The sequence below is a fragment of the Syngnathoides biaculeatus genome, chromosome 14, assembly GCF_019802595.1.
Source record: "Syngnathoides biaculeatus isolate LvHL_M chromosome 14, ASM1980259v1, whole genome shotgun sequence".
Taxonomy (NCBI): domain Eukaryota; kingdom Metazoa; phylum Chordata; class Actinopteri; order Syngnathiformes; family Syngnathidae; genus Syngnathoides; species Syngnathoides biaculeatus.
This window is the reverse complement of record NC_084653.1, coordinates 12,722,110-12,740,413: the sequence shown is the minus strand read 5'-3', so window position 1 is coordinate 12,740,413 and position 18,304 is coordinate 12,722,110. Positions and strand designations below refer to the sequence as shown.

Here is an 18,304-nt window from a genome sequence, read left to right as displayed (position 1 = left end):
ACGCGACAAGGGGAAACGCAAAATGGCGATCGGTCCCACAACATAGACTTGTGATATTTCAGTTGTCGTTGATTATAAACGCTACTGCCACATGGATGAATAAGATCGCATTCGCACATCACTTGTTGCACACGCACTGCATTTTTCAGCCAAAATGGAGAAGGAGGAGACAGCATTGGTGAGGAAACATTTTGACTCATTTGACTCACATGGATGTCGCGTAGTATAGTATGTACGGGGTGTTACGATCAAATTACGAATATTCGCTGTACTCAAGACAAACTTTTAACAAGCCAGTTGGCGTTCTTATTTGGGTCATTTAGAGCAATATTCATCACAACGTTTTGTGTCTTTTCTAGTATTTTTTAGTGCGTTTGCTGTGAACATTTACAGAGATGGGAAAGGTACTCTCACTGTATTTATGTAAAAGTACGGACAATTGTGTAAAATTAAAAGTAATTTACTTAAGTCATCAGCTATTTTTTTTTCGTTTTGTTTTGTTTTTCTTTGAAAAAAAATCAGGGCTGAATTGACACGTCCTTAAATGAGCACCTGGATACGTTTGCACCTTTGTATCTGCTAAATTAAACAACTGAAAAATACACATTAATACACTGATCCTAGATCAATGCAGATACTTGTTGAATGAAAATATTGACTCATTTAACTCTTCTACTTAAAAAGAAGTGACTCTTATGTACTTAAGTGCAAAAGTAAAAAGAAAAATTAACTTAGCTTCTACTGTCAATAAGTATATGTTGACTGTTTTTTACATTGACTTCTGGAGAACAAAGTAATGCTTTTTTGACAATGTAAGGAGGGTTGAGATCTCTGTTTTGAAATATAGGCAGCAAATGTATAATAGACACTTAAAAAGTCTATTTAAATACACTAAATTCTTCACATCACCCAAATAGTACTTTCATTCACAGTTTTTTTTTCATTCTCAGGCTTTAATCAGATATTATTGCAATGAAAAATATTTTAACCATGCAGTGAATGCTGCAGCATCTGCTCTGACAAAATTCAGAGGTGACCCTGTCCTCACGTTCTTCCATGCATATGGCTCTTTCATGCAAGGTAAACTAAACACAATACGCGAGCAGTACATAACCTTTTACATAAGTGTCTATTTTCAATATGCATACTTACCTGACAGATTTATTTAATTTTTAATGAACCACAGATTCAATTCAAGAAGCTACAGCAGAGTTGCACACTCTGAAAGATGCACAAGATGTGTCTCTGTGCACTCTCATGGCACTTGTCTATATTGAGAAGAAAAAGACAAAACCAGGTAAGACAAAAAAGTCCTTTTATTCATGATCTAAATGAATACATTTTGTTCAAATTTAACTTGTTTTTGTCATTCCAGACAGAGACGTTATACAGGAACTTGAAGCTAAAATCAAGGAGAATCGCAAAAGTGCTTCTGCCCAAAGTCTTTACCATGCCGGTATGTTTCTCTGGCTACTAGGCCGAAATGATAAAGCGAGAGAATACACAGAGCGAATGATCAAACTCTCCAATGGCTCCAAAGTGGTAAGACAACCATGCTGTTGCTAGAGCAAGTGAAACATTTGGGAGTTTGTGTCCTGTGAAAAGAATATGACAAATTTGTTCTCCAGGGTATAATTCTGAAAGGATGGATAGATGTGACGTGTGGAAAAGATGCATATGCCAGAAAGGCTGGAAAATACTTTGATGAAGGGCTGAGGGATGAAACAGATATTTTTGCTTTGATGGGAAAGGTGAGCTTGAAAGAAATTGTTTGCTATTGAATTGCATTCCTTAGCGACAGTTCAAGATATTATGATGTGAAGATTCGTTGAACATTTGTATTTGCGTATATCCTCTTGCTGTTCTTGATTAATGGGATGTCTTTTGTCTCCTAGGCGCAATACTATGAATATCGTCAGAACTATTCTGGAGCATTAGATGTGGTTAACAAGGTTATTGCCAGTTTCCCTGGGTTCTTGCCTGCTCTTATTAAGAAGATGAAACTGTTTTTAAACCTCCAAGACTGGGAGCAAAGCACAGAGGCAGCAATCAGGTAAGGATTTCAAATTTTTGTCATTGCACCCACATAAGTTCATCATGATTGTATCATTTTATTGAACCTTACTAGATCCAGGTAAGGCAGTTGAGAACATATTTTCATTTGCAATGCTGACCTAGTTGCAACCCACAAATCTAAAATAAAACCAAATACAAATAAATACAATACAAAATAACCCTGTATGAAAACATGCTGCAAATTCAAGTGTAAAAACACCAGTTGTGCTCACCCTTCTGCTTTTACAATGCTATGCTACCCAATTTAAATGTATGGCGCCACAACATTGTCCATTCATAGCTACTCTAAAATCCCAACTTTTTACTGGAAGCTTATTATTCTTTCGTTAATGTCATTAGCAATTATTGAATACATAACCCTTCAATTCACATTTTGCTATGTCTCATTTCAGACTTTTACAAATGGATAAAAACAACCTGGATGCACTACAGATGCTAACACTGCATTCCTTATGCAAAAATGGAGATATTGCTGAGGTACAGTAGGTTCAAATAGTTCAAATGTGGAGCTCACAACTATAGCAAACACGACCTTAATCCCAGAATAATAATATATGCAGCTGTTATATAGGATATTAAAGTACCCTTGAAGTTTCATTATTTGTACTGTTTCTCTACTTCTGTTGGCAGTCAATCAAGCACCTTTCCAACCTCAACAGCAGTCTGGATCTGTTGGAACCACGCAACCCAGAGCTTGTTTATAGAATGTCTCTCCCATTCAGCCGAGTTGTAAGAGATACTGTTCTTGTTTGGTTTTGCTTTAATTTTGTCTTATGTGGAGTTTCACAATGTATTATGATGGGTTGATTCTTCCTAGTGTGGGCGAAATGACAAAATCCTCGAGCAGGTGTTCAGAATGGTGGAAAAAGCCAACTCCATGACACAAGGGAACTCGGATTTAGCCACGGAGCTTGGCTTCCTCATGGTTCTTCAGGGTAAAATCAAGGAGGCCATAAAGTGGTACAAGACAGCTATGACTTTGGATGAGACAAGCCTTTCTGCACTGACTGGTAAATTGCAAAGACTAAAGATGGCGCAGAGATCCACAGGAAAATGATGACTTACAGAAAGTCACACTACTCTTCAAATGTCAATTTTTTTCATTATAAAAAAAACAAAGATAAATGATTTGAAAACATTTTTTTCCCCACCACCAGTATAACCTAAGATCCGGACAACTCAATTGAAAAAAAGATACCTTTTTAAGAAGGCAAATAATAATAACTGACATAATGCATAACTGAGGATGTGGCTGTATTGAGAATTAACCTAACACATGTTTATGTTAATTACCAAACACAACAAACGCTTATGTGGGAGTCAACACACACTTGCCACCATTTAAAGTGTCTACTTAACCCCATGTACATTTAAATGTATATTTAATCTGGATATTTAGTTCCTTTGTAGCAGTCGCCTCAAGGTCTTGTGCAAACACGCACTACGATTTGGAAATGTTTGTAATTCCTCCCATTACGTCTAAGGCTGCAGTTACAGCGAAAGAAAAACACTTCCGAAGTATTATGTTATTCTCGCTACACATATCTGGCTATGTTTCTGGACCCCCAAAACATACCTTTTCGAATTATGGGCAAAAAGTTCAGCCTTGGTTTGAGAATGTTGCAAAAATACACTGGAAATCTCCCAAAAGAATGAAAGGAAAATAAGTTATGTTTTGGGCAAACACAGCGGTGCTTATTACCAAAAGAACACCAAACCTACAGCTAAGCATGATGATGGCTTTAGAAATGTATTTCTTCTTAGAGAATTCAGGCCTTCGTCAAGTGGTATCAAATTCTGAACAGTTCCCATTACCAGTTGGTGATAGTATAAAACCTTCAAGCTTCTGCGAGTAAATGTCTGGAAAAGCCTATTAAAACAACTGATATGAATTTATGCTTAAACAAAGCCACTGTAAATGGAGGAAATTGTACACTGACCGCCATTTAAGATGAATTTACATCTGACTGGTTAATTCTGAAGGAGGCACAGCCCCAATTATAAGTGGGTGTGCGCACTTGTGCAACTGCAAACTATTAGTTATTTTACTAATGGTGGAAATTATTTTTATATGATTTGTATTGGTCTCATTTTGTACATCACAAAAACCTAGAGGTTTTACATTGATTTGTACAGTGTACGTCTATTATCATTTTGTTGCGCAGGTATAATTCGATGCCAGCTGATAGAAGGCCGCCTTGATGATGCAGACCAACAACTGGAATTTCTTACGGAAATTCAACAATCCATAGGAAAATCAGGGGTATTATTATTAAAAATAATGCCATTTAAATGCTATTTACAATAATTGTCCACCATAGAGCATTTGCTCTTGAGTTCCATCTTAGTCTAGTTATACTTTATTTTTGGTCCCCATCTCATTAGGACATCCTCTACTTGCGTGCGCTTGTAGCAATTAAAAAGCGCAACTCCCAGGAAGAGGTAACCAAGCTCCTGAACGACGCCGTGGAAACCCACTTGTCTACTCTCCAGGGTCTACCTCTGGGTGCAGAGTACTTTCAGAAGCTGAACCCTGACTTCCTGCTACAGATTGTCAAGGAGTACCTTGCTCTGTGTCCCACTAAGGTACAACTTATTAATTAACGATGAGGTTTAAGCTTCCACCTTGAAGGTTTGTGTTAAAATTATTTTTGTAACATTCTCTTTTTGGCTGATGCTGTTTAGCCTCCAGCTCAGGGGCTGTCTCCTGCTCCTCAACTCAGGCACTGTGCGGCATTGTTGGATACGGTGGTCAAGATAGTGCCAGGCCTCCTTCAAGGAGTCTATCTGCAGGCCAAAGTCAGATTTCAGTCTGGTGAGCACTGCATTTTAAATGTGTTCAGTTTTTCTTGAACTCACTTTTGAATTATTGCATGTCTGTGTCCTTTCAGGAGACATTGACAGTGCTCAGAGCAGTTTACATCACTGCCTGGAACAGTGTCCTTCTCATATGGACTCTCATCTGCTCATGGCACAAATCCACTTGTTGCGGGGAAGCTTTACTTCGTGTTCCCAGTCGCTTGAACTCTGCCTCAGCCATAACTTTGAGGTTAAGAGCATTCTCATTGCCATCACAATTTTCTACAGTGACATGATATGAGCAAAGTAATTCCATCTTTAGCAAATATGCAACAATTCACCAGCAATCAAATATTACCAAGGTATTTTGTCCACGATACAGGAATTGGACAAAGAACACACAAAAATACTATGCGTTTGTATATGTTACCAGAAAAAAAAGATAATCTTTTTGTTACAGAGAGCTTCTTAAAACCCTTGTGCATTTTTTCAAAGATCTTGTTGAGTTAGAAGATAATGTTAATAATGAATATTAAACACACACTAATTTAAATTAGGTTAATAAAATTTCATTCAAATTTCTGAATCAGATGTATGGCATTGTCAGTCGTTTTTAATGGGAAGCATTATACTGGTTCGCAAACTTTTCTGTTCAGTCATGGAATGTATTAAATCCACAAACCATCTTTCGTAAATGACACAGAGAAAACATTTTGCTTTAATAAGCTACTTGCTCATTTCAGATTCGAGAACATCCCTTGTATCTCCTGATCAAAGCCCAGACAAAGAAAAAAGTGGGTGAACTTACTGAGGCTATTCAAATTTTGCAAATGGCAACGAGTCTTCCTGGGATCTGCAGGGCTGGATCATCAGCTAAGTCCAAGAACAAAAAGATCGAACTGAGTTCTGCCGACACTGTGTCTATATTTTTGGAGTTAGCTGAGGCCTTGTGGCAAAATGGAGAACAGGTATAATGAATTTATAGTTGTAATCTCCATTGTTTGTAAACTCATAGACCAATTTAATATTACAGCATGAAGCAGCCAAGGTAATGCAGGATGCCATTAATGAGTTCTCAGGGACACCCGAAGAGCTCCGTGTCACTATTGCCAATGCAGACTTGGCTTTGCTTCGAGGTGACACAGAGTTGGCACTGAGCATGCTCAGAAACATTACACCTGAGCAGCTGTATTACATCCAAGCCAAAGAGAAAATGGCAGAGATTTACCTGAACCACAAAAAGGATAAACATCTGTATGTGAGCTGTTACAGGTGAATAGTAAATTGTAAATTAGATCATGGTGTAAATGTGGAATGTTTATAGTTGTGAGAAAGTATACAGACACTTTTGCTTTTGTTTTATTAGGAATGTATTTGATGTAATCTTAGTCTGTTCTTCAGGGAAATGGTGGATAAAATACGTGGTCCTCAGACATGTGTCTTACTAGGGGATGCTTACATGCACATTTTAGAGGTAAGTACAATAATTGATGGTTTTGTTTTTTTATGTACCTTTTAGAAGTACTTTCATTTGATTCAGTTTTAAGTACATTTTTAACTATAACCCAGTTACTGATTTACTGAATTTACTCATCATATACTTCCTGAAAAATAACGTGAAAGTTGTTGGTACTTTGGAATTTTACAGGTACTGTATTTGAGAAAAAGGTAACTGAAACTCAAGTCAAACTTCATTTAACTACATTACACATTTGAATGGCGAGTCAGCATTGGCATCATGTGTGGGTATTCATGGCCACCCCCTGCCATATTTTTTTTTTATATTGGTCATCCAATACAAACTACAATTCTATGGCAAGCCTTTTTAACATCTAATAGTTAGACAGGATATTTGTTGCAGATATCTGTAATTCTTAGGTTGTATTTAATGGGGAAAAAAAGTTGATTACCCAACTATTACAAAATAATACATTTTAGATATATATTACCATGATACCATGATATTTTTTCCCAGGATTATGGTGGAATATGATGCCAACCTCTGCTTAGTCATAATTCCAATTGGGAAAAAAAAAAACATTAATTCACCACAGTTCAAGATGCAGTGGCTACATGCTTCTTTTCAGATATCTAAAAAATAAGTTTTAACTCTGAAATGATGTTTGTGATATCAGTGACTGGAATTATAATTATTCAAAATTGATGTTGTAGGTATCTCAAACTGGAATTATTGATATGTACAATTCCCTTGCTGACCTTTCTAATTTGCCGCGAGATCCTTGCAATTGAATTGTAGACGTATAATGAAAAAGAAAATCAACATTGATGGAAAAGTGACATCAATTTTACTAAGCAAAGTTACGTTGCAGATATTTGTAATTCAGTTTTGACTAGACAGAGTAATGTTCTTGACAAAATTTTGGAAAGAGGGAAATTCAGATAAATTTGGATAAAGTCTTCTGTACGTGAAATTTTATAGGTTGGCAGCTCTCCTTTAGTCAATATCATTGATCATCATACCATTATACATTGTGTTGAATTATCTTCTGCACTTAAAAACAAACCAAAAGAGTCGTGAGTGAACTGTGCAAGAGTTAATTCATTTCCTTCACTTTTTTAAAGCAGCTTTGAAAATAATTTTCAGAAACATCCACATATTCATTTTAAGGTTAAAGCATGATACCACTCATTGTTTATTGTGTTGATCCTCAGCCAGAAAAAGCAATTGAGGTGTATGAGCATGCTCTAGAGAAAAACCCCAAAGATGGTGCTCTTGCAAGCAAGTTTGGGAAAGCTCTGGTTAAAACTCATTTTTACGCCAAGGTTTGTATCAAAATTTACAGGAATACCCGTGATTGCCTCTCAGAAAGATCACAGTGTTGACACAAAGCTTCTTTTTACACAGGCAATACATTACTATGAAGCTGCATTAAGATCTGAGCAACAGAACTTCTTGCGCTATGACCTGGCCGAGCTGCTGATGAAGATGAAACAATACGAGCGATGTGAGAGACTTCTGCATGATTCTCTCTCCCATGAACCAGGTAACACAACGCAGTGTCACCATCACATCACAACAGACCCCTGGCAGGGAAAACAGGAAAGTGGATCTACACTCTTTTCATTTTTACACACTTTTTTTCAGGGAGATATGGGAGGGCAGGGCCAAAAGAGAGAGACTTACTTGGGCAAGTTAGAAGTGATCCGCATATAATCTAAATATGGCTCAAAATGATAGGGTAATAATGCCCTGGTCACTTCACTCGATTCTGAGATGTTCTTTTCGAAATGAGCTTCAGTCTCAGAAGGGGCGTTAGAAAAATATGAAAATCTCTCTTGTTCATCTAACATAGCAGGAGGCGTCTTTTCAATGGCGACTGTCCCAGTGTGACATCTGCAAATGACGTTTCAGGCAATATGGCTGCCACTGGGATGTTGAGTGAGATTTCCGGAACTTTGCGCATGAATGACTCGTTCTCTGCTCAATTTTTTTTCGGATAGACATTGACACGAATAATAGTATATGTAGTTTTCATAACAATATCTATTTTAAAATGTATATATGGATGTCAGTTGACCTTTAAGTGCCTTCATTTCCATCAACATTTCTGGCATAATTGCGATGGCCAGTTTTCTAGAAAGTTATGACTACACCCTGTAAATAAAATTTCCCTTCAGAGAGTCCACTTGTGTTGCCTCATCATTGGCCGTGAGTGTGCACACATCACCCAGAGAAAGGTGGAAGAGCAATTAGGGAGTTTTTGTTTTTCTTTAAAATTATACTTGACAACCATTGTGTGGGCTTTGCACTGGTGTGGTTGCTTTAGATGGCCTTGTTGTCGCCTATGAGTATGTGCATGTCATAGACAGAAGTCAGAAAAGCAAGTTGGTGGGGGAGAAGTCAGAGGAGATAGCGAGCGTGTATTTGGCCTTCGTGCTTGTGAACCCTTTTTGAGTGCCTGTATGCCTGAATATTGTAGGCACCGGAGAGTTTAAGATATATTTTCAGGAGTCAAACGTAGTTAGTTATGTCTCAGCAGAATAAAAATTCTAGACAAAATAGCGTCCATACTACCAGGTTGTAATAGTGGCATTTGATTTACTTTTGCCAGTTGAGTGGGGCGTGGTTTCAGCAAATTCAGCACACACACCCACAGCAATTAAGAGGGGTGATGATGATTTTGAAGTCTCGTTTTATATACTTGCCATTTTGTTTAATCATTCAAATTTGGCGGTGTTGCTAACAACACACTTCTCTGTGCTGTGTCAAATTAAGATTAGGCATGGGAAGTTGACATTTCCTTGATTGAAAATAGATGAAGTTGAAAAACAATTCCAGTTTTCTTTTATATTCACTTGACATAAAACAAAAAATATTTGAAAAATTCTCCACAATCTCAATCGTCCATTAATTAATTGACGAAGCAAAACTAATGCTTACGCCTCGGAAAATGGTGATAAAATCACATTTTTGCGCTTCTATTCCAATCTCACACATTGACGTAATGCTTTGTATGGAAAACCACTTTTTGCCTGTGCCGAAATAAAATAAAAAATATCCAGTGCAGAAAATTACATGTAAACGTGGCCAGCTCTTTTTTTTAATGGAATTATATGGTAATGGACTTCTTTGTAATTTCCTTTTTTTTTTTTTCTAAATCTTCCAACAAAGTGAATGAACTGACTGCCCTCTCAGATGATTGCCGCTATCTAATGCTGTTGGCAAAGGTCCAAAATAAGGTTGATAAAACCGAGGAAGCGTTAACATCCCTACAAAGAGTAAGTGGTCCTAGTTTGTTGGGTTCTCGATTCAGATTTGATATTTTGGATTAATTATACCATTATCTCTCAACAGGTCTCCATTAGAAAACGCATTAGTATTTCATTTAGTAATGTGTGCATAATACATTGAATGAAATATTCACGGCCATTCAGTTATGTTTTGCAAACCCAATTCCAATGAGGTTGGGACGTTGTGTTAAACAAATAAAAACAGAAGACAATGATTTTTCCAAACATGTTCAACCTATTTTTAATTGAATACACAAAGACTAGATATTTATTGTTCAAACTGATAAACTTGATTGGTTTTAGAAAATAATCAATTTAGAATATTATGGCTGCAACACATTCTAAAAAAGCTGTGACAGAGTCATGTTTACCACTGTGTTACATCACCTTTTCTTTTAACTACGTTCAATAAACGCTTTGTGGGTAATTCACTTCTTTCCCATTCTTGCTTGATGGACAGCTTCAGCTGTTCAACAGTCCGGAGTCTCCGTTGTCATATTTTATGCCTCATAATGTGCCGCACATTTTCACTAGGAGACAGGTGTAGACTGCAGGACAGTCTAGTACCTAACCCTTTACTACGAAGCCAGGCTGTTGTGACACATGCAGAATGTGGTTTGAGATTGTCTTTCAGAAATACATAAGCGCATCCATGAAAAAAACATTACCTGGATGGCAGCATATGCCTCTCCAAATTCTGTATGTACCTTTCAGCATTAATGGGGCCTTCACAGACATGTAAGTTACCCATGCTGTTGGCATCATAACATAGCAATCCGGATGGTTCTTTTCCTACTCGTTGGACCACAAAGCACTTTTCCACATTCCACAAGTCCATCTTAGATTAGCTCAGGCCCAGAGAAGTCAGCGGCGTTTCTGGGTGCCATTTGCTTTGCATAGTAGAGTTTTAAGTCTTACTTGAGAAATTAGCGGCAAAGTATATTCACTGACATTGGTTCCTTTAAGTGTTCCTCAGCCTATGTGGTGATATCCTTTACATACTGATGTCGGTTTCTGATGCAGTAATGCCTGAGGGATCGAATGTTACGCGCATCCAATGTTTGTTTTCGGCCTTGCCTCTTTCATGCAGTGAGTTCTCCAGATTCTCCGAACCATTTGATTATATTATGGGCCATAGATGATGATGATGTAGATAGAGGAACATTGTCCTTAAACTATTCTATTTTTTAGTCACTATTTTCTCACACACTTGTTCACAAAGAGATGAACCTCGCCCATCTTTGCTTGTGAATAACTGAGCAATTCAGAGAAGCCTTTTTTATACCCAATCATCACACCCATCTGTTCCCAATTAGTCTGTTCACCTGTGGGATATTCCAAAGAGGTTTTTGATGAGTATTTCTCAATTTTCTGTCTTTTTTGCCACCTGTCCCAGCTTTTTGGGAACGTGTTCCAGTCTTAAAATTGTACGTTAATTATGATTTGCTAAAATCGATCAAATTGATCAGTTTGAACAATAAATATCTTCTCTTTATAGTGTATTCAATTAAATATAAGGTTGAACACGACTTGGATGTAAATGTAAACTGTTTTCATTTATTTAACACAATATCCCCACTTCATTGGAATTGGGTTTATATAATGGATAGCAGTTTTTCTCATCATTGAATGATGTACTGTTCTAGGCCCGGGATGTGCAGGCGAAGGTCCTAAAGCGTGTGGAATTGGAGGAGCCTGACGCCATCCCCATGCAGAAGCAGCTCGCTGCCAAGATCTGTGCCGAGATCGCTCAACACTACACGAGCCAGAGGGGCTACGAGAGAGCAATCAAGTTCTACAAAGAAGCTCTTGTTTACTGTGAAACGGATCACAAGGTCCGTACTACTGAATCAAAACGTCCTATGTCCTCCCTGTTGCAGCTGCGGTGAACCGGCCTGAGCATCTTTTCATATCATCCCTACATGTATTAACCCTCTTTTGGATTGTTAGATTTGAGAAGAGGAATAGTATATATCGTTTTTAGTGTTTCACAAAACTCACTTTTTCTAGGTGATGCTGGAGTTGGCACAGATTTTCCTCACCATAGATGAGGTTGATTCATGCCAGGAACAATGTAGTGTCATCTTGAGGAACGACCAGTTTAATGAAGATGCAACTATCGTGTGTTAAGTCTTTCACTTCTTATTTGGCCATTATCTGTTTGGAATATATTAGTAAGTCTTATTTACGATGTTTGGGTTTAGATGATGGCTGACCTTATGTTCAGGAGACAGGACTATGAGCAGGCTGTCTTTCGCTATCAACAACTCTTGGATCGTAAGCCAGGTGCAAAATACACACGTTTTTCAGTTTTCAGTACATTTTTCAGTTATTATATACTTGTACGACTGTGCTCGGTCTTGGGCCACTACTATCTTATTTGTTTTAATTACCTTTTTCATAGCAGTTGTTGAACTGAAAAAGTGGCATGATACATGGTTTAAAAAGGAAGCCATAATGTTTTAGTGTGGCTCTGAATGCATTCATTTAATCAACTATCATAAAATTTAAATCTGCCAATATGCTACTGGTGTATCGTTAATTGTAAAAGCATATCAAGATTTATCATTAAAATTTTAAATTATTCCTTTTTTTCTTCTTACATTTTAGACAACTACCCAACTCTGTCACGTCTCATTGACTTGCTGAGGAGGGCAGGAAAGTTGGAAGATGTGCCTAAATTTTTTGATAGGGCAGAGAAACATTCTTCTCGGGCCAGGTTTGACCCTGGTTTTAACTACTGCAAAGGGCTTTATCTTTGGTGAGTCAAATGTTTTGTTTTGTTTTTTTTCTGGGGAAGGGGGGGGCATTATGGTAACATCTGCTTTGTACTTATATGATAAACAGTTCAACAAAAATTTGTACTCGATGCTCAGGTACACAGGAGAACCTAATGCTGCTCTGCGACATTTCAACCAAGCACGGAAGGACAATGATTGGGGTCAAAATGCAATTTATAACATGATTGAAATCTACCTAAATCCTGACAGTGACACAATGGGAGGAGAAGTATTTGAAAATTTAGATGGGGAAGTTGGGTGAGTGGAAAAGTACCTGAAAAAGATTTTCAGGAGAGTGGTGCCTTGAGATAAGAGGTTTTATTTTTTATGTCATAATGTAAGTTTATTAATGACAAAAATAGAGCTATATAATTATAATACTTTTTTAAAAACTGATAGTAATGACACTCGTAAAATGAAAAAGTTTTTGTCACACTTGGATATAGAAGAGTTGTCACAACTCCTTACCAGTAACATTCATTTCTCTATGCAGAGGATAAGGAATATATGACTGAATACTGTTATAATATAGTCCCCCTGACTTTGTTGCTGCACCATTTGTGTTCAAATATGGATTGTGAAATGTGTTGGTTATAGCAACTCCACATAGATGCAAATGGTTATCCTGTGTCTATGACCTTTTCCATTGTTTGTTGCTTTAAGCTAGTTGGCTAAAGGTTAAGCTTAATGGTCCAATAATAGACGTCTAATTTTCTTTTTCTACATTAAGTTTGACAGTAACATTCATCTATAAGTGGCAATAAACCACTTGCAGGCTCTTGTAAAAATTGACTTAATGACAAATTATGACTGCTTGCTGTGTAGCGGGTTCAGTCCTCTGCAACCATACAGCACTGTCATAGGTTCGCCCTCACAAGTCAAGGCAAAAATCAAAATCTGCCGAATGATATCTTGTATCCTTAAAACCGCAGGTTGTGTCTCAAGGTGCCACTTTACTGTAACCTCCTATGATGTAACTCAAAAGTCTCAATTAAAAACGCCAAAGTGTGTCAACCTGTCTGTTCAGGAACTCGACAGAGAAGAAAGAGACGGAGCAGGTTGCAGTGACAACTGCCGAGAGACTTGTAAAGGAGATAAAGCCGCAGACACCCAGTGGACATATCCAGCTCCGTATCCTGGAGAACTACTGCTTATTGGCCACTAAACAGAAAGGCAATATTGAGAAAGCGCTCGCTGTTTTCACTGAGTTTGCAACCAGTGAGGTGAGTAATCCATTATGACATGCTTGAGTGACAGCATCCTTCCCAGTGTTAAAAAAAAGCAAAACAGGTGTTGCTGCACATTATTTCACCGTCTCTTATCACCCATTATACGAGGGCTAAATTGGTAAACTAGGTAAAAATTGATTAAGTAGCTGCCTTCACAATGTTATGGTGGGTTTGTAGATTGGATTATGAAATTGGTTACCAGATAAGAAGCGATTGGGTTGGTCCTGCTGCTGCTTTGATCCTGTTTGACCAGGGTGTTGTATTTAATTTAGAAAGACCACGTGCCAGCATTGTTAGCCATGGCAACGGCATACATGATGTTAAAACAAACTCCTCGAGCCAGGAACCAACTGAAACGTATAGCAAAGATGACATGGAATATTGTTGATGCTGACGAGTTTGAGAAGAGTTGGCTGCTCCTGGCTGACATCTACATCCATTCAGGGAAGTACGACTTGGCAGATGACCTGCTAAAGAGATGTCTCAACCATAACAAGGTCTGCCAGTGCATTGATATTATTCATGCACAGCCTTTTTATAATCAAGAATGTTGAACAGGAAGAATTGAACTTGTTTTTTTCTCTACAGTCATGCTGTAAAGCTTATGAGTATCGGGGTTTTATAATGGAAAAAGAGCAGGCATTCCGAGATGCAGCATTCAACTATGAACTGGCCTGGAAATATGGAAATCAGTCCAACCCAACCATCGGTATGCTGACCAGAATCACAGCCTTGTCCACTTCTAGTTATGAAGATACATTTGGTTTCAGATGATTAGATTTAAAAAAATAATAATCTAATTTCAGGATACAAGCTTGCTTTCAACTACTTAAAAGCAAAGCGCCACTTTGATGCCATCGATGTTTGCCACAAGGTGAGATATTGCACGGTGCTTAGAGTTGGACCACTTCCTGTTATTTAGTAATCACAAATCATGTCCGTTAATTCACAGGTTCTTGCTGCTCATCCAAACTATCCAAAAATGAGGAAGGACATTTTGGACAAAGCTCGTGCTGCCTTAAGACCTTAGATCTTGAACACCTGTTTAAGTATGGATAAAAGAACACTAAAACTTTGGTTCAACATTTTGCAGTTACTTTCTGGATATTTGTGACTTCAGAAATTGTCCAACCATTAATGTGGCATATACAGTGCCCTCCATAATTATTGGCACCCCTGGTTAAGATGTGTTTTTTAGCTTCTAATATTTTTTTTCGAAATAATATGGGACCTTAATGGAAAAAAAGAGAAAAATCCAACTTTCAATACAAGTGCATTTATTCAGTGGGGGAAAAAAATCCCACATAAAGAAATAATTATTTGACATCAAATAATGTGTGTCACAATTATTAGCACCCCTAGTGTTAATACTTTATACAACCCCCTTTTGCCAACAAAACAGCACCTAATCTTCTCCTATAATGTTTCACACGATAGGAAAAGACAGAAAGAGGGATCTTTAGCCATTCCTCCTTGCAGAATCTCTCTAAATCATTCAGAGACCTGGGCCCTCTCCTCTGTACTCTCCTCTTCAGCTCACCCCACAGGTTTTCAATGGGGTTGAGGTCTGGGGACTGAGATGGCCATAGGCGGAGCTTGATTTTGTGTCTGGTGAACCATTTCTATGTAGATTTGGCCATATGTTTAGGGTCATTGTCCAGGGTTCAGTCTGAACCAAAAATTTCAAGGGCTTTTTAGGGGCATTCTTAGGGGCTGACACGAAAAATTTAGGGCCGACACGGAAAAAATTTAGGGCTGACACGAAAAATTTAGGGCCATCGTGGGAAATCAAGAGGAAGGAAAAAAGACTCATCCAATGGTGCCATCAACCGTTCTTGGTTCATCAAATGTTCCAGTACCTCAGTACCTGTGACAGTGATCACCTGTCGCCCCTTGTGGTAGTTGTCATTGATATGACCATTGTCAATGTCTTCACATAACAGTCTACAGAAAAACAGATTCTAACTACAATTGCAACTATATACACAAATGTCTTCTACTGATGTCTGTCTTAGCACCCCTACTCTAGCTTCTTGAGCCTACCCAGCGCCTCCTCTATTTGTTGCCGCAGAGGTGCCAAAGTGGCTCTCTTGTCCTTTGCTCTGCCTCTGAGTGCATTGGCCTAGGTGATAAACCTCAGATTCCTCTTTTCTTCTGCCTCCTCACACAGCCTGTCAGCCTTCTCAATAAGCATAGATATGTCAGTCTCTATTCCCTGTAGCTCAGTGGGTAGAGCACTGGTTTGGTAAACCAGGGGTTGTAGGTTCGTATCCCACTGGGGCCTCCACTCCCTGAGAAGGGTTGCGTCAGGAAGGGCGTCCGGCGTAAAAATTGTGCCAGACATATATGTGCGTTCATCTGAGAAGGGACAAGCCGAAAGAAGATGTCAGTCTCTATTCTGGCTTTTTTGGCATTGAGGAAGTACAGATGAAAAGTGGGCAGCAATGCCTAATGTAGCCAGGTACGAAGTCTTCCTTTCCCCACAGTGGTAGTTTTTAGCAATGTCACTGTCTGGGAACATGACTGCAAACACTTTTGAATTATTTTCACAAGATTTGTAACTGTAATGGTTGCAGATCACTCTTAAAGTCCACACGATCTCTGCCTTTAACGAGTCCGTCTTCATGTATTGAACTACGTTCATAAACCCTGACTTCCGGCTGGTTGAAGTCAATGACTGGACAACTGTAGGTGCGCATGCACTGCTAGTACCACTGCCTGAAATTGATGCTTCACTATCTTGATATTTTAGAAACAGATTCATACCAACAGAAGATGAGAGACTCTTCGCCTAATCAGCGTGTCTCCTGTTTTTCCGGTGCGACTCCAGCGCTTTGATGCCCATCTTTTCAAGCTGGTAACTCTGCTTGCACAGATGGCAGTAAAACATGTGCCGATCTTTTGCATCTGGACGAACCCAGCTCCCGAACTCCTTACTTTCAACCCAAGTATATTGAAAAATGCACTTCCCCATGATACAAGTTGGATCTATGAAAGAACTACGCTACGTCGTAACGAAGACGAAGTGAAATGCCTACTCACTGAAACAAACAATGGAATATTGACAAGATGGCGACAAGTTGTCAACACGGTGACTTCCGTTGACAATTTCCGGCTGTTTTGGACGCCAGACAGATCGCTATTTTTTTTAAAATAAAAGATGTTTTTTTTAGGGAGAATTTTGGCGGTAGAGTTCCTCCCTTTGATTTTTTTTTTTTTTTTAATTTAAGGCCTTTTTAGGGGCTTGACCGGTTTTCACGGATTTTTAAGGACTTTCATGAGCCCCTAAATGCACCTTCGAAAATTTAGAGGGTTTTAGGGACTTTTAGGGCCACGTGCGAACCCTGTTGTCTTGCTGAAAGACCCAGTGACGACCCATCTTCAGGTTTCGGGCAGAAGGCAACAGATTTTGATTTAAAATGTCCTGGTATTTCAAAGCATTCATGATGCCATGCACCCTAACAAGGTTCCCAGGGCCTTTAGAAGCGAAAGAGCCCCACAGCATCACTGACCCACCCCCATACTTCACAGTGGGTATGAGGTGCTTTTCAGCATGCGCATCTTTTGTAGCACGCCAGACCCACTTAGAGTGTTTGTTGCCAAAAAGCTCAATCTTGGTCTCATCTGACCAAAGCACACGGTCCCAGTTGAAGCCCCAATACCGCTTGGCGAATTCCAGACGTTTGCTTTTATGATTGGGAGTGAGGAAAGGTTTTCTCCATGCAGCCTCCCAAACAGCTTGTTGGCGTGTAGACAGATTTGATTTGGAGACTTTGTGACCCCAGGATGCTACCATTTGTTGTAATTCTGTAACAGTGAGCTTTGGAGATCTTTTGATTTCTCTTACCATTCTCCTCACTGTGCGTGGTGGCAAAATAAACTTGGGTCCTCGTCCAGGCTCGTTTACCACTGTTCCAGTTGTTTTGAAATTCTTTATTATTCCTCTCACAGTGGATATGGGTAGCTGCAGTTGAGTGGCAATCTTCTTGTAGCCTCTGCCTGACCCGTGAAGGTCGACGCAGATCTGCCTCACTTGTATGCTGTGTTCCTTTGTCTTTCCCATGTTTAAGAGTGGATAAGAGAAATGGCCTCTGTGTCACGTCATATTTATACCTCAGGGAAACAGGAAGTGATGAATGAGTAATTAAATGTTCCTACATACATATGAAACATACATACTACATATGAAAAATAATTATTTTTAGTCAGGCATTTTTTTATTTTCTTACAATTCATTTGAGTTGAAGGATACATTTTTCTAAAACTTTCAGTGTGACAGTATTCTTCTGCAATAAACACTGAATTTATTTTAAGGCTTTTAACAGATCTTAACCAGGGGTGCCAATAATTACGGAGGGCACTGTAACTTGCATTCTATCTGAAGAAGCCTGTCAGCTTTGTGGTTGTACAGGTTGTAGGTCACATCACTAGTGGAAAAAATTTGGTAAGTTTTTATTTTTTACAATACAGTTTAAAAATATGGCATTAGAACAAACGTCTGTAGACTTTTTGTAACCATAGTATATACCCTTATGTGACACAGGCGGCTCATGTAGTTGAAGGTAGTTCTTTCATAGTTTACTTTAAATTCTGTATTTTTTTTATCATTCATCTCCAATGTAAAGTAAATATCCAAAACACAATAAATAAAGATTATTTTTGTATTGT

General features: G+C 38.5%; 1 protein-coding gene across 3 annotated transcripts; it reads left to right on the top strand.

The window, feature by feature from the left end:
* Positions 1 to 5: 5 nt before the first annotated feature.
* Positions 6 to 18,304, top strand: ttc21b (tetratricopeptide repeat domain 21B). 3 transcript variants are annotated; one of them, XM_061841987.1, is made up of 29 exons: positions 6 to 178; positions 997 to 1,080; positions 1,187 to 1,297; positions 1,376 to 1,542; positions 1,629 to 1,751; positions 1,896 to 2,053; positions 2,469 to 2,553; positions 2,707 to 2,805; positions 2,894 to 3,086; positions 4,242 to 4,339; positions 4,462 to 4,662; positions 4,762 to 4,891; positions 4,968 to 5,125; positions 5,619 to 5,843; positions 5,909 to 6,147; positions 6,277 to 6,349; positions 7,549 to 7,659; positions 7,742 to 7,880; positions 9,509 to 9,615; positions 11,274 to 11,462; positions 11,638 to 11,748; positions 11,832 to 11,913; positions 12,238 to 12,388; positions 12,504 to 12,665; positions 13,435 to 13,630; positions 13,909 to 14,133; positions 14,225 to 14,345; positions 14,443 to 14,510; positions 14,589 to 18,304. In XM_061841987.1, exons 2-29 carry the CDS (start codon positions 1,074 to 1,076, stop codon positions 14,664 to 14,666), a joined length of 3,807 nt encoding a protein of 1,268 aa, XP_061697971.1. In that variant the 5' UTR covers positions 6 to 178; positions 997 to 1,073; the 3' UTR covers positions 14,667 to 18,304. The 3 variants fall into 3 exon arrangements, with proteins under 3 accessions (XP_061697971.1, XP_061697970.1, XP_061697972.1); XM_061841986.1 differs by having other exon boundaries at positions 951 to 1,080; XM_061841988.1 differs by lacking the exons at positions 14,443 to 14,510; positions 14,589 to 18,304 and having other exon boundaries at positions 951 to 1,080; positions 14,081 to 14,133.